This window comes from Trichomycterus rosablanca, chromosome 4, assembly GCF_030014385.1.
Source record: "Trichomycterus rosablanca isolate fTriRos1 chromosome 4, fTriRos1.hap1, whole genome shotgun sequence".
In the NCBI taxonomy this organism is placed as follows: domain Eukaryota; kingdom Metazoa; phylum Chordata; class Actinopteri; order Siluriformes; family Trichomycteridae; genus Trichomycterus; species Trichomycterus rosablanca.
The window spans coordinates 37,713,903-37,730,338 of record NC_085991.1 but is presented as its reverse complement, the minus strand read 5'-3'; the positions used below and the strand labels follow the sequence as shown (position 1 = coordinate 37,730,338).

At 38.6% G+C, this 16,436-nt stretch overlaps 1 protein-coding gene across 1 annotated transcript in view; it reads left to right on the top strand.

The window, feature by feature from the left end:
* col4a6 (collagen, type IV, alpha 6) overlaps window positions 1-15,348 on the top strand; it is a 113,497-nt gene extending 98,149 nt beyond the window's left edge. Inside the window, exons 29-46 of the mRNA XM_062994254.1 lie at window positions 562-726; window positions 1,599-1,742; window positions 1,906-2,022; window positions 4,011-4,192; window positions 4,895-4,958; window positions 5,092-5,166; window positions 5,756-5,863; window positions 5,968-6,075; window positions 6,939-7,010; window positions 7,130-7,249; window positions 7,490-7,606; window positions 7,816-7,977; window positions 9,776-9,874; window positions 11,150-11,296; window positions 11,445-11,561; window positions 12,268-12,459; window positions 12,576-12,862; window positions 13,695-15,348. Coding sequence (XP_062850324.1) covers window positions 562-726; window positions 1,599-1,742; window positions 1,906-2,022; window positions 4,011-4,192; window positions 4,895-4,958; window positions 5,092-5,166; window positions 5,756-5,863; window positions 5,968-6,075; window positions 6,939-7,010; window positions 7,130-7,249; window positions 7,490-7,606; window positions 7,816-7,977; window positions 9,776-9,874; window positions 11,150-11,296; window positions 11,445-11,561; window positions 12,268-12,459; window positions 12,576-12,862; window positions 13,695-13,955 — 2,537 coding nt within the window. The 3' untranslated portion in view covers window positions 13,956-15,348. The remainder of the gene's footprint in view (window positions 1-561; window positions 727-1,598; window positions 1,743-1,905; window positions 2,023-4,010; window positions 4,193-4,894; window positions 4,959-5,091; window positions 5,167-5,755; window positions 5,864-5,967; window positions 6,076-6,938; window positions 7,011-7,129; window positions 7,250-7,489; window positions 7,607-7,815; window positions 7,978-9,775; window positions 9,875-11,149; window positions 11,297-11,444; window positions 11,562-12,267; window positions 12,460-12,575; window positions 12,863-13,694) is intronic.
* Window positions 15,349-16,436: the final 1,088 nt, after the last annotated feature.

Sequence of the window (16,436 nt, the reverse complement as noted above, 5' to 3'; positions counted from 1 at the left end):
GTTATAACGACATCCTTTTCTCGTTATAACGACATACTTTCTCGTTATAACAACATATTTTCTCGTTATAACGACATGCTTTCTCGTTATAACAACATATTTTCTCGTTATAACGACATCCTTTTCTTGTTATAACGACATCCTTTTCTCGTTATAACGACATCCTTTTCTCGTTATAACGACATACTTTCTCGTTATAACAACATATTTTCTCGTTATAACGACATGCTTTCTCGTTATAACAACATATTTTCTCGTTATAACGACATCCTTTTCTTGTTATAACCACATACTGACGGCTTTTTTTTTTATCTGTGTGGCAGCAATATGCTTCTGTAAATGCTCCCTATGCAGAAATATGATTTTAAACATTCAGTTTACCAAATAAGGATGCTGATAAGTTTTTAAGAAATTTCCCTATTAAACTGTGCAACAGCTTTTGCTATTTCTAATTGGAGAGCTTTTATTTGTACATGTAATCATCAGTATACAAACAAGGAAATTATATGATGAAATTGAAATTGAAAAAAATGTATGACCCCCTTTTTGTTGATCTTCAAGGTTTCTCAGGCCCCAAGGGTGCAAGAGGAAACCCAGGACTCTCAGGCCGTGGTGGAAAGGGTTTTCCTGGACGAAGTGGAATTCCTGGAGGTCAGGGACCAGTTGGACGCCCTGGACCTCCTGGTTTAACACGTAATGGCGCACAAGGAAGGCCAGGAGTGAAAGGTATGCTAAATGTAACTAAATGTTGCTTAATGCTAAAAGTACATACATGATGTGGATTTTTTGGTTGTAAGTTGTAGTGATCAGTCTAACAACATAATGGTACTTATGTTGTTTGTCAATGCACACTTTTACTATTGTGACTACAAACTGCTGACAAGAAAGGTCTGACAGTGTCAGTAATGTTACATCAAAATAGTGAAAAATCATGTGACCACAGCTACAATTCTTATTTCAAAAACAACAACTAGAACAGTGGAAAATAATAAAGCAAATAAGGTATATCAAAGTGAATTTAATGTCTGGGAAAGCAGTGATTTTGTAATAGGGCAGTGAGCGCCTCACCATGGAGCTCTCAAAACAAAACTAAAACCAGCAGCGCGCAGGGTGGTGTTCTAATGGCTGCTGCATCAAAGGTGTGCCGTCACAAGCCCCCAAGATTAACAAGCCAACAAAATCGTACCAAGCCCGTGCCAAGTTACTAAAAATATATATAGATGCACTACAAAATGCAGAAGAAGGACACATATACAAATTTAATTGTTTTAGCTAATTCATTTAGCAGGCTGCATGCTAGCCTGGCCTTTTTTTGTTTACCAGCATTGACCTAACATGGAATAGCAATCTACTATTTAGGTAATGGACAGAAAACATACCCCTATTATCTAACTCCAGTTAATTCTGGGGAAATAAGATACCTTGTTGACTTCTTTTACCCAGCTACATTCAGGTCCAAACCTGTTTTTATATGTTTTTTTCATTTTTTAAAAATGTCATTATTATTTTCTGTCCAGTTTGTACATTGTCAAAACTGATCATTTTCTAGGTCTATAATATGTCCTAATCACTACTGTGAATTTTTTTTTCTTTTAAAGGAGCGAAAGGGTTGCCAGGTTTAGTTGGTTTCCCTGGTTTACCAGGACGTAGTGGAGGTTTTGGATTTCCAGGAAGAAAAGGTCTGTCTGGAACACCAGGACAGGATGGTTTATCTGGACAAAATGGATTTACTGGAGCCAGAGGTATGTGAGAGAAAATCCCTAAAACATTTTAGTAGAATCAGATGGTTGTTAAAAAAACCTTTTTCATTACGAATTAGTGTACATGAACGGCTTTGCTAAAAATCTAATCAAAATAACTGTGTGTGTGTGTGTGTGTGTGTGTGTGTGTGTGTGTGTGTTCCAGGGGACCGTGGGGCACAAGGTCCACCAGGACCACCATCTCCAGGCATTCCTTCTGATTTAAAGGGTGACTTTGGTGTTACTGGAGCTGTAGGTCTGACTGGTTTTACTGGACAAAGAGGTACAGAAACATTCACATGGTCACTGAGTTTTTCTATGCCCATATAATAAATATAATACAAATAGGTGACCTCAGTCTGTGATTATACAAGTTTAACATAAGGGGACCTCTCTAACAGCAAGACACAAGTGTGTATAGTCTCCATGGGATTCATTACTCTATTGCTCTTTTTATTTTCAAAACCTACAGTATACAGACCTTTAATGTCTGCAGTTTTGATTCTTGGTCTAAGTAATATACCTAGTTATCTTTTAGACATGGTCTATTATGTTGTGTTTACTTATGATGGTACCATCACCTTTTTTAACAAAATGAAAACCAAGTAATTACATTAACTATTTTAATAACATAGTAACTGTCACACTGAAACACCAGATAGTGTAACTTTTTTGCTTTTAGTTGGAAGCACAAATAATCACATTTAAGAAGTAATTACACCTCTGCCATCCGGCTCGGCTGAGCAGCCACATAAACAACGATTGGCCTGTTGTTCATATAGGGGTGGGGTAGTAGTAAGCCGGATAGGGTCTCCTCGTAACTGATGCAATTACGACCTCTGCTGGTTAAATGATGGCACCTGCACAGGGGTGAGGAAGGAGTGCGTTAATCAGGGTGTGTCTCTCCGTACACAGGGCTGATCCACATTAGCACTCACCTAGTGCAGGTGAAGAAATGCATATGGCTGCCCACATGTCGGAGGGGGCATGGGTTAGCTTCGTTCTTCTCAATCAGAGCGGGGATCGGCATTAGTGGCAAGGAAGCATGATGCAATCGGGCAATTTGGGCATGCTGGAAGTCGGGAGAAAATGCATAAACAAAATACAAAAAAAAAAACAAGTAATTACACAATTACTTAATATCTACAAACCCAATTTTCAGTAAAAGGTGGGACATTTTGTAAAATAAAACAAAAATAATTGGTGATTTATTAAACCTTTATTTAATTGACAAAAGAACAAAGAATTGTATTTTAATGTTTTTACTGACCAACTTATTGTATTTTTCTTTAATTATAAACAGAATTACAAACAAATTTTGTGCCTGCAACACCTAAAAAGTTAGGACAGGGCGAAATTAGAAAAAAAAACAAAAAAACATTAGAAGTATTTGCTACATTCTACATTAATCAAATAATCAGGTAAAATGGTAATAACTGAGGGTAACATGACTGGGTATAAAAGGAGTACCCACCTAAGGCTCAGTCTTTGCTAGCAAATATGGGCCACGGATCACCTCTTTGTGCCAAACTACTTTGTTATAAGTACAGTTCAAAAATAAGATTGCAAATATTTTAGGTCGTTCACCATCTACCATATATAATATTGTGAAAGAGATTCAGGAAATCCGGAGCAAGCTCAAGCAGTGTGAGGCACTGATGGAAACTACTGTTGAATGTGTGTGACCTTTGAGCCCTCAGACCGCACTGCATGAGATATTTAGGAGAACAAGTGCATCAAAAAACTGCTGAAAATCTCATGAAAGAAAATAATGACCAGTTGGCCAGAATAAAAATAGCTACTGAACTACGTTGCTGCACAGTCCTGCAAGTTACATTACTCTGGGCGTGGTATTAGGCATCAATATGTCAACCCTGAAGGCAGTGTTATGACAGGACACATGGAAGGACTTGGAAGACGATGAAAACTAAAAAACATCATGGATAAACAACATTACAACATGGATTCATGGAACATTACATTCATTTATGTGTGTAAACTTTCGTCTTCAGCTGTACCCTTTAAACAAGGCAGTCCAACAGCTCCATACACAATTATCCTAAAGTTTAATGAATATAAACAATATTACACATGTAAATATAAAAGACAACATTTTAAGTTAAATATTTTACTGTTCCTTTTCATTTAAACCTCTTTAATTTTGAGTTTTGTGTTACAATTTTAAAATGTATAGAACATCATTAACATAAAACAAAGAAAAAAATATTATTAGTATGTTTATACGCACACTTAACATTTTTCTCTCAACAGGTGATAAAGGACCTCAAGGGTTGCCTGGTCGTGATGGCTTACCTGGTCTACCAGGATCCTTTAACCAGCTCAGAGGTTTACCTGGTGATCCTGGTTTTCCAGGCCGGCCAGGTTCTCCTGGTTTTTCGGGACCTAAAGGGGCACCTGGTGTTTCTGGCTTTCTTGGCATGCCTGGACCAAGGGTAAGCCTATTTAATGTTTGCTATTAATTTAAGCAATGGCTTTTTGTTCAGAGTTTTAACATTTCTGTTTGAAACGTTTTTCAATTGTTTTTGTACATAACCCTTGAGATTAAAGTAAAAATTACATATCATATCTGATTTATAATTGAAATTTAATTAGTGTGATTAATATTAGTATTAAAATGTGTGATTTAGATTAGTAATCCACCTCTCAAAATAGCCAAAGGTCTAACTAATCACTCACCAGGAACTGAAGTTGTAGTGGTTTTTATGACTTCAGAATAGTGAAAACTTTATGTTCTGAGGGTAACTGGATCAAGAATGGATGGATGCTGTCCGGTACACCCAAATGCTTGAGTAAAACATGTGGCTCTATAAAGTATAAAATCAAGAAAGTTTTTAACCCTTTAATTTTAATTTATAGTTTTTAATACATTTCAGAAGCTGGACCTTTTTTTTGGTACTCACTAATGTATGAATAAAACTAAAACATTTTGGTGTTGTTTTAGTATGTAAGCCAAAAGTGACAAATTCAAAATGGCTTATTGAGTGTTTCAAAATTTAAGGCCTTTAATAGCACTTGATGTAGCGCTTAATACAGTTGCTTTATATGCAAAAAAGGTCTAAAGGATTATGGATTTGTATTATATGTATGTTGTATAAACAGTTACTCATTGCATTTTGTTTTTTGTGTGTGTACAGGGTGATGATGGAGAATCTGGTTTGCCAGGGTCGCCTGGTAGTCCAGGATTTCCTGGAAGCAAAGGTAAATTGTAATTTATTATTAACTAGTTGGCAATGTAGTTGAATTTAGCTGCAAACAGTTGTGCATGACCTTGGACAATGTGATTTTAGTTTTATCATAATGTTTGATGTATTGATTTTCTCATGTTATATAGGTGACAAGGGTGAATCTACTGGAACACCCGGAGCCCCTGGGCCAAAGGGGTTTGTGGGAGATTTTGGAATCCCTGGTGAGTTTTTTGCATTAACGTTTTGTTTTCTTTACTATTTAGTAATAGACTTCTTGTAAACCAGATCAACTCTATTGTTTTAATATTATTACACTTGTAAAAATACTTATGTATATGGCACAGCTGTAAAAATGACTGCCATGCAACAACATGGGGCCTAGGTACCCTGGTTAGTTCTTTACTTCCATTCACTGTCTGTGAGGAATGAAAACTCTAAGAAGCTTACTTTATTGTGTGACTGTCTGTTACTTTATGTTTTAAAATAGAATTAAAGTATCGTGTAAAATGTCCAAACCATAATCTGTGGGCACCTCTGTCCTCAGTTTCAAGTAAGTCAATTAAAAAAATCATCTCACCAAGCCTGCAGGCATTCAGATGCACACTGCTCAAGTTCAAGTGTTTTGGGTCAAACCCAATGAAATGGTGTGGGGAAAAGCAAGCAGATGGTATAGAAGTATAGATGTCCTAAACTCTGTATGAAATGATTTAGTATTTTAAATGTATAAGAATTAATGCTAGCTGCATTGTGCAGATTATGGTGCATTGGTTTTTACTGTTGTTGACTCTTTTTATTTCTATCCATGTACAGGTGGTCAAGGTCGTCCTGGTGAACAGGGTTCACCTGGTTTGTCAGGTGGTTTTGGGATCCCTGGGAAGAAGGGTCTACCTGGAGATTCAGGAAGACCTGGATTTAATGGTAACCCATTGACCATTGATATACCAGCCTTTGTGACATAGCTTGTTTTCAGTATTTTGTGAAATGTCTTTTTATGTTTTAAACATGTTTGTGCCTTCGATCAGGTCTGGCTGGTTTTCCTGGTGACAGAGGTATCCCTGGTTACCAGGGACAGAGGGGTCGGGATGGTGAGCAAGGTCTCTCTGGAACTCCAGGAAGGGCAGGAGAGAAAGGTTAGTTTAATTAGAAATATAATCTTTTTTTAAGTAGCTAAAATGGATTATTTATTTAGAGCTCAGGTGTGGATTAAATTCCCATAGATAGTTTTTATTTTAATAGCTGGTTTCTTGTCCAAATGTTGATTGGTAGGTACATTGTAATTTCATTGTCATTGTACAGTGACACTAAGTGCTATTACATTTTCCTAATGTATTCTGTATCCAATTATATCCATCTATCCGAATTATTAATCCATATGGATGGACGGACAGATATTTATTGGTTAAGTGATTAAAAAAGCTTTTTATTCTACTGTTTTGTATCTGGGCATCACGGCACTGTCGCCTCACAGCAAGAAGGTCCTGGGTTCGATCCCCAGGCAGGGCAGTCTGGGTCTTTTCTGTGCGGAGTTTGCATGTTCTCCCCGTGTCTGCGTGGGTTTCCTTCGGGAGCTCCGGTTTCCTCCCACAGTCCAAAAACATGCAGTGAGGTTAATTGAAGACACTGAATTGCCCTATAGGTGAATGGGTGTGTGTGTATATGTGTGTGTGTATGTGTGTGTGTCTACCCTGCGATGAACTGGCACCCCGTCCAGGGTGTTACTGTGTGCCTTGCGCCTATTGAAAACCTGGAATAGGTTCCAGCACAACCCCCCAAGCACGACCCTAACTGGATAAGCTGTTATGAAAGTGAGTGAGTGACTGAGTGTTTTGTATCTGTACTTCTGACCCTATTTTACTGCTTGACTGACAGAACTTTATGGTTTCTGAAGAAAATTGCTGTCTTGCAGTATCTGTAAGAGTGTAAAGACTAAAATTACTAAGCATCTATGATGCTTACTACCATATTCAAAAAACACTTTCCTACTTTTTTATAGGTTTACCTGGATCCTCTGGTTTACATGGACTCAATGGACTTCCAGGACCAAAAGGTCAACCAGGAGCATCTGGTGAGAGGCTCAAATTTGCATGAACACAAATGCATTTTAAAAGATTCCACTTAGTCTTTTTATGTAACCATAATAAATTCTGTTTTGACTCAAGCAATACTATTGATTTTTGTGTTCAGGTTTGGTAGAGGGTGGGTTACCTGGTGGGCCTGGTTTGGCCGGATTGAAGGGACAAAAAGGCTCATCAGTGCCTGGTGTGCCAGGATTGCCTGGAGGAAAGGGGTTCAAAGGAGAGAGGGGTGAGAAAAATATTTCTGTGTATCAAACTTATCATCATACGCCTGCTTTTATACAGATTTATACCACCTTTATAATCAGCAGGCAGCCTCAGAAGGCCTACATGTGGCAAAACATCTAACATCTAAAAGCACATTTTAGGTTCCCAATAGTCCTGTTGGGCTAGTCCATCATGTTTGTGTACTTGGGAGTATTTGGTCCAAGGTCCAAGATGTTGATGCTTTTGTTGATGTCTTTGTTAGGTTTTCCTGGTCAGCCAGGTTTTCCAGGTGCTCCAGGCCCTCGTGGGATATCTATACCCTCTAATATTCCTGGTGCTTCAGGAGACCCAGGTCTGTCTGGTCTAACAGGTGAACAAGGTATGCAACACCTGGCAACATTTACATGAAAATTTTATTCATGACAAAAAAATATTTTCATTAGTAAGAACATTTCAGAATGCTTTTAGTAAAACAGTTTTCACACAACTTTCTCTAACTGATCCTTTATTAAATCGGGCATAAATTTTGAGGAGTTCATGCTGCCAAGATGTGAATACTGTGATCCTAATTTTCTTTTACTGTTATAGGTTTTCGTGGACCCCCTGGTCCTCCTGGTCCTGGTGGCCCTGGAACTGATCAGGGAGACCGAGGAGATCCAGGTTTTCCAGGATCACGTGGAAGACCTGGGAGCCGAGGTGATTCTGGAAATGAAGGACTGTGTGGACCACCTGGCAATCCTGGATTTAAAGGTGCTCATTACAACTTAACTATTCAAATGTAAATATTCATGTATAATACATAAATACATATTTTATAAAATACAGTGTATCACAAAAGTGAGTACACCCCTCACATTTCTGCAGATATTTAAGTATATCTTCTCATGGGACAACACTGACAAAATGACACTTTGACACAATGAAAAGTAGTCTGTGTGCAGCTTATGTAACAGCGTAAATTTATTCTTCCCTCAAAATAACTCAATATACAGCCATTAATGTCTAAACCACCGGCAACAAAAGTGAGTACACCCCTTAGTGAAAGTTCCTGAAGTGTCAATATTTTGTGTGGCCACCATTATTTCCCAGAACTGCCTTAACTCTCCTGGGCATGGAGTTTACCAGAGCTTCACAGGTTGCCACTGGAATGCTTTTCCACTCCTCCATGACGACATCATGGAGCTGGCGGATATTCGAGACTTTGCGCTCCCCCACCTTCCGCTTGAGGATGCCCCAAAGATGTTCTATTGGGTTTAGGTCTGGAGACATGCTTGGCCAGTCCATCACCTTTAACCTCAGCCTCTTCAATAAAGCAGTGGTCGTCTTAGAGGTGTGTTTGGGGTCATTATCATGCTGGAACACTGCCCTGCGACCCAGTTTCCGGAGGGAGGGGATCATGCTCTGCTTCAGTACTTCACAGTACATATTGGAGTTCATGTGTCCCTCAATGAAATGTAACTCCCCAACACCTGCTGCACCCATGCAGCCCCAGACCATGGCATTCCCACCACCATGCTTGACTGTAGGCATGACACACTTATCTTTGTACTCCTCACCTGATTGCCGCCACACATGCTTGAGACCATCTGAACCAAACAAATTAATCTTGGTCTCATCAGACCATAGGACATGGTTCCAGTAATCCATGTCCTTTGTTGACATGTCTTCAGCAAACTGTTTGCGGGCTTTCTTGTGTAGAGACTTCAGAAGAGGCTTCCTTCTGGGGTGACAGCCATGCAGACCAATTTGATGTAGTGTGCGGCGTATGGTCTGAGCACTGACAGGCTGACCCCCCACCTTTTCAATCTCTGCAGCAATGCTGACAGCACTCCTGCGCCTATCTTTCAAAGACAGCAGTTGGATGTGACGCTGAGCACGTGCACTCGGCTTCTTTGGACGACCAATGCGAGGTCTGTTCTGAGTGGACCCTGCTCTTTTAAAACGCTGGATGATCTTGGCCACTGTGCTGCAGCTCAGTTTCAGGGTGTTGGCAATCTTCTTGTAGCCTTGGCCATCTTCATGTAGCGTAACAATTCGTCTTTTAAGATCCTCAGAGAGTTCTTTGCCATGAGGTGCCATGTTGGAACTTTCAGTGACCAGTATGAGAGAGTGTGAGAGCTGTACTACTAAATTGAACACACCTGCTCCCTATGCACACCTGAGACCTAGTAACACTAACAAATCACATGACATTTTGGAGGGAAAATGACAAGCAGTGCTCAATTTGGACATTTAGGGGTGTAGTCTCTTAGGGGTGTACTCACTTTTGTTGCCGGTGGTTTAGACATTAATGGCTGTATATTGAGTTATTTTGAGGGAAGAATAAATTTACACTGTTATATAAGCTGCACACAGACTACTTTTCATTGTGTCAAAGTGTCATTTTGTCAGTGTTGTCCCATGAAAAGATATACTTAAATATCTGCAGAAATGTGAGGGGTGTACTCACTTTTGTGATACACTGTATGTGTTCTGAAATTAATGGATTTTAATAAGGCAAACTCTCGCCCATATGCCCCATATGCAACTCTCCTGTGTTACCTTTTAGGAGAGAGAGGTGACCCTGGAGTTGGTGGCCCACCAGGACCACCAGGCTACAGTGGAGATTCAGGAAGAAATGGTGATCTTGGACAAAAGGGAGTTAAGGGTGGGTAAATAAACTTGGTGGTTAAATAAACAGTTTTGTTTACAACAATTATTTATTTCCAATTCAGGGTTGCCAACTTACATAAATAGTAGATCTGTGGGCAACAGTTTTTATCCCCAGAGTCTCAATACATGTCTGTATAAGTTTAATATCCTGGAGCCCATTTTGTTAATTTAAAATACTTAAATGCCTCTGAAGTTTTTCTTGAGCTTTTATGAGTTTTAGTTGCATTTATGACTTCTCTAACCAAAAAAACTCTATTTTGAAAAAAGACGGGAGAAAAATCTTGTCAATGACAATTCACTTAAATGTAGGAAGGAATCCTAAATAAAACGAATACAACAGTATACATATAAGAAGGAAAAGATGGAAATCAACTGGAAATCAACAAAGTGCACACTCGCTCTGTGTGTGTGTGTGTGCTTGCATAAGTGTGTGGGCATTTCAGCCTAATGTCCTTGCTGTTGTGGTCAGGTACTAAATGTATGACCACAGACTGTTAAAAAATCTTGCATCGAGCTAAATGGGTAAAATTGCCGCTCAGGTGGTGCAGCGGTAAAACACGGTAGCACACCAGAGCTGGAATTTCGAACACATCTTATCGAATGTCAGCTTTGCCATCCGGCTGGGCTGGGTGGCCACATGAACAACGATTGGCTGTTGTTCACAGTGTGGTTAAGCCAGACCAGGGTTCCTCATAACTGGTGCAATTATGACCTCTGATAGCTGATTGATGAAGTAAATGTTCAAGAGAATTAACAAATTCTTGTTTTCACTACATTTTACATACATCCCATTACATGCCCCAACTTTTCGGGAAATAGGGTTTGCACATTTTATTATTTTTATGTATTAGTAGCATTGTGAAATAGGTACAAAAGACAAATAAGATATTAGCATCAGCCCAGAATTTCATTCAGAATTACATTTTGAGCAAAGCATGTATTTCAGAAAAAATGTTGTGGTTCCAAACACTTACTGGACTTGTCACTCACAAAACAAAGATGGTCAAATTCTAAACACTGAATTAGAGTGAATTTGCTAAATTGTACCAAATGTACACATCATACACACAACTGTTTGCATTATACTTTAATCCACAGAAGTTTTTTTTTGGTCTGAGTGTGTAATGTATGCAGTTGATTTAGAATATGGCATAAAATGTTTAAAATAGCTAAAATGTTTTAGACTATAACCTAGTTAACATGTCCAGCATTTACTTTTTAAAATTTAAATTTTCTCTTATGCCATGTCTTGATTTTTTCTCTGTCCCAGGTTTTTCTGGTAGCAAAGGACTTCCAGGGATTGCCGTCCCACCAAGAATTGTGGTAGCTCCAGATGGTGATCCTGGTCAATCTGGAATCAATGGTCCTCCTGGTCAGGAGGGAGAACCAGGACAGCCTGGCTTTCCTGGACGTTCAGGTTAGCTTCATTACCATCATAACTTCATTGATGTTTGTAAAATAATGTTGGAGAATTAACATCTGATGCTTTTTAATTTGACATTGAAATTAATGACTTAAGTAAATTCCATCCACATAAACTTGCCTGTCTTTGTTAAAATCTGTAGGTCCTAAGGGAAAGATAGGACCACTGGGAAAACCTGGTCACACTGGTCCACCTGGATTTCCTGGATCCATCGGAGACCCTGGATCTCCAGGTTTCCAAGGGCCTACTGGCAGCCAAGGTGAGCTAAAAGATATGGTGGTTAAATAATGTCTTGTAACACTTGTAACTGTGATGTGAACAGGCATACAGAGTTACAGCCATGGTAGGGTATATGTTTATAATCAGACATGTCTAAATGGAAATGTGAGTAAGAGGTAGGATCAGGTTAATTCTGTTTCATATTACAGACTGATGAGTAAACATTCTTATTCAGGTTTTTCATTGCAGAGGGCAGAAATCATTGGCCATTATGTTTAATTGTTGGTATGATGCTTTATAGTAAAATGCTATTTAAGTTTATGCCAGCTGTAACGAAACCCATGTATCTACAAAGTCCTTCTTTTGACCCATCAACCACGGAACATTACATTAATTGACATAGAGACCATTAATGTGTTTTTGGTAAATTAGAGATGAGCTTTTATGTTTCTCTTGGTTATCAGAGGATTTCACCTTATAACGCTGCCATAAATGCCATTTTGTCCAGTCTCTTTCAAATGTAGGAATCTTGAATTGATAAACCATTGGGAAGTGCTACATTTTGAAATATCAAATATTCTAATATCTAACGTAAGAATACAAAATGCTATTCATATTCGACAGGCCAGGTTTTTTATTAGAAATATTTGTACTTTTATTTATTTAATACACTTACTAATTATGTCTGATAAAAACTTGTTAATAACTATCTCTCAATTGCTGCTTTTTTATTATGTTTTTGTTAGGCTTCCCTGGTAAACAGGGTCCACCAGGTCCTCCTGGTCTGCCAGCACGTGCCACTGGGATCGGCTACACTCTTGTGAAGCACAGCCAGTCCAGCCTAGTGCCAATGTGCCCTCAGGGTATGGGAAAATTATGGGATGGGTACAGTCTGCTTTATGTAGAGGGACAGGAAAAGGCACATAACCAAGACCTTGGTAAGACAATTAACAAAACAATTAACATTTATAATCACTTCAACTATGTGAATAAAATATAGAGTAATTTAGCTAACATGCTTAGTTTTCTTACTCTATCTTCTGCTTGCTCACAGGATTGGCTGGATCTTGTCTACCTCGCTTTAGCACTATTCCCTTCCTGTACTGCACTACAAATGAACTCTGCTACTATGCCAGTCGCAATGACAAGTCTTACTGGCTGTCCACAACTGCACCCATTCCCATGATGCCTGTGGCAGAGCAGCAGATCACCCAGTACATCAGCCGTTGTTCAGTGTGTGAAGCTCCTTCTCAGGCAGTAGCTGTCCACAGCCAAGACACCAGCATTCCCCCCTGTCCACGTGGGTGGAGGAGCCTGTGGATCGGATACTCCTTCCTTATGGTGGGATATACATTCTTACACCAGCTCTCTTTTCTCGCTCTCTCTTATACACACACACACTCTTAGTCAGTCATTAAGTGAATTGGTCATTCCAATAGACTTGGTTATTCCAATAAGAAAAAATTTGAACGATTAGAAATAACATTCAGTAACATCTTACAAAATTTTAAATAAGCTAGATTTTGTAAGTGAGTGTTTGTAGTGTAAACTCTTACTTTTATTTTTTAGACAAAGACAAAAAAATGTGGAGCAGAATTTGTTAAACAAAGACACTACTTATTGGATTTGAGTTTTTAGCCACCTTACATGAGCTTGTTGGACACCCCAAAACAAACCTCAAAAACAAATGGTATTAAAATAGTGACCTCTATGTGATATTTTCAGCTATAGAAACAGCCACTCTTCTGACTTCCCACAAGACTTTGAGGCTGTGGGAATTTGTGCCCATTCAACCAATTGATTTTCCAGGTTATTCCAAAGCTGTTTAGTGTTTAGTGCTCAGTGCAGGCCACTGGAGTTTCTTTAAACCAAGTTTTTCTTAATGTCATTATAGAGCTTGCTTTGTGCACAGGGAAGAGCCATTCCTAAACTGTTGCTGCAAAATTGGAAGTATATAATTTTCCTTACATAAATGATTTAATATTCTGCTAGCAGTTAGAAGGGGTGTCCCAATACTTTTGTCCATATGGTGTATTCAAATGTTACAACTAATGAATTTACATATTTCACACTTAATATTTGCATTTTAATTACAGAGTACCTTGTATTGTATTTTGTAACAACCTAACCTTGACCCTAACTTTGTGTCACCATGTGTCTCTCCTCTGCTTAGCACACCGCTGCAGGGGCTGAAGGAGGTGGCCAGTCTCTGGTTTCTCCAGGCTCTTGCTTGGAAGATTTTCGTGCCACTCCTTTCATTGAATGCAATGGCGCTCGGGGCACCTGCTTTTTCTTCAACAACAAACACAGTTTCTGGCTGACCACGGTAAGGCAGGAAGGGCAGTTTATTCAGAGTCCAGAGTCTGAGACGCTGAAGGGAGATCAGTACCGTAGCCGGATCAGCCGCTGTCAGGTCTGCATGAAAATCCTGTAGCCTTTGCAGGATCACTCCAGGAGGGAGGACTTTTAATGAGTTTTAAGAAAAGGAGACAAAGGAGAGGTCTACATTAAAGCAAATGTTGACTGAATGACTTTCACTAGCCTCTGTTTGCTTGGTGCTTTTTGAGGCTGATTACAAGGATTACAGAGGAGTATACAAAGTATACAGCTGTTAAAGGTTAGAATAAAAAGAGACAGTTCTCTTTTTGGTGCTATCAAAAATCATTGTTTATTGTGTATTTTATCTACTTATAGTTTGTCTTACATATTCATGGCTACCAAAATTCCTGATGGGCAGCACTGAACATTTAATTTGAGACTGCAGATCATTGAAACACAAACTAAAATTTGATACACAGGTGTGTTTGCTAATTTCTGAAATAAGCATAAACCATGACACCTGATACTATTACAAAATGTAAATGTTGACACATTGTAGTATTATCTGTGTTATTTTATTGCACTGAAGTAAATATAAAGAAATAATGTAATACAAGGTTCTCTAATGTGGCTATTTTGCTGCTATTATTTAAAACCAAATTTACAACCTGGCAATCTTTAGTTAACTTCACAATATCAGTCACAATGCAACAATAAATTCATACAAATCATTCTGTACAACATAAATTTAGTACTCTTTTTATGATCAATTTGGTTACAACAAGCCTCTATGATACCACTCTAAAAGTCATTCTGTTAGATTAGTCTTATCCACAAAGGGTCGGTTTGGCTGCAGGTTTTCATACTAGCAAAACAAAAGTTAAACCTAATGTAACAGATTCCACTTGTTCACACATGGTTCTTCAGTGATAGATTGTGCTGGACTAGAAGTCACACTGGCCCTTTTAGGGTAAGACTGGACACACATCAAAATTCACTGTAAATCTATTGTATACAATAGAAATGTTTTATTTACTATTTTCAGAGTGAGTTAGCCAGCTCTGTTAAAGTCACAGCACAGGGTGGAATATAGCCACTTTAGTCACTATGCCTTTTACTCTGTATTTGGTAGCCTTGAGTACACGCTTTCCAGTTTGGCTTTATCTAATGTTTGTATGAACAGCAGTTTAGATGATTCATCCCATAATAAAAAAAAATAATGAAAAACTGCAATACATAAGGAAATAATTTGTGCATTTCACATAAGAAAAAACTTTATTTTACAAACGCTATTTTGTAAAAATAATAATAATATTACTGTATTATTATACAAGTGTTTGTAATTTTCTTACACAGATGATGTACAATGACCATGTGAACATTTTCACCTCTGTAAGCATATCACATGGCTGGAGCCATGCCGTTCAAGTATGACTATTGTTGCATTTTATATCAGAATGACTCCAATATGTAATTCTGTTTGATATTAAATAAAGTATTAAAACTGACATTTGACTTATCATTTATTACTTTAACACTTTTATAGCATGTATTTACATGAATATTTAAATAGCTCAGCACAACTAATATAACAAGTGCTTTCTTCAAGTTAAACACGAAACGACTACTGCTGTCTCAGGTCTATTTAACCCCTTTATGACAAGCATCTATAATACTTAGTAGAGCACCCTGTTATTACCTTCCGTTCACTAATATTTGTGGGCTTGCTGCAACTGCCTTCTTCAAATCCTACCAAAGATTTGCTGTGCCAATTTCATGCGACTGTGACAGCCACTCTAGAGTCTTCAAGGACTTCTTATGAAACCAAACCTTGGTATGACTTTGAGGTATGTTTGGGATCATTGTCCTGCTGGAATTTCCAATGACACCTAAGCTTTAGGTATCTCAAAGAAGGCACAAAAAATTCTCCTAGGACATATATACACACATTCACACACTCACATTCTAGTAACTGAATGGCATGACAAAGTCAGAAGATGCAAAGGCAGTGATGCCATTGACTGGCCCTCGCATTTCCCAGACCTGAATCCAATTGAGAACCTCTGGGACGTTAGGTGTTAGTGCATCCAGTGTCGCCACTGCTGTCCAGAAGCTCACTGATGCCCTGATTCAGGTCTAGGAGGAGATCCCCCAGGACACCATTCTCTGTCTCATCAGGAGCATGTCCAGTGAGCTGATAATTTTGGTTTCCATTGACCATTGTTATGTCATTTTATTTTCAACTAATTACACAATATATATCAGTAAAGATTTTCAAGTTAAATCTTTCATTCCTTGAGATTCAACATGTAATTTAAGTGTTCCCCTAATTTTTTTTAGAGCATATATAGATAGAGCATAACATAACATTCTCAGCACTGCAGTGACAATGATGTAGTGGTGGTGTGTTAGTGTGTGTTGTGCTGGTATGAGTGGATCAGACAGCTGCTGGAGTTTTTAAATACCGTGTCCACTCACTGACCACTCTTTTAGACAATCCTACCTGGTTGGTCCACCTTGTAGATGTAAAGTCAGAGACGATTGCTCATCTATTGCTGCTGTTTGACCTTCACCAGTGGTCTCAGGGCGCTGCCCA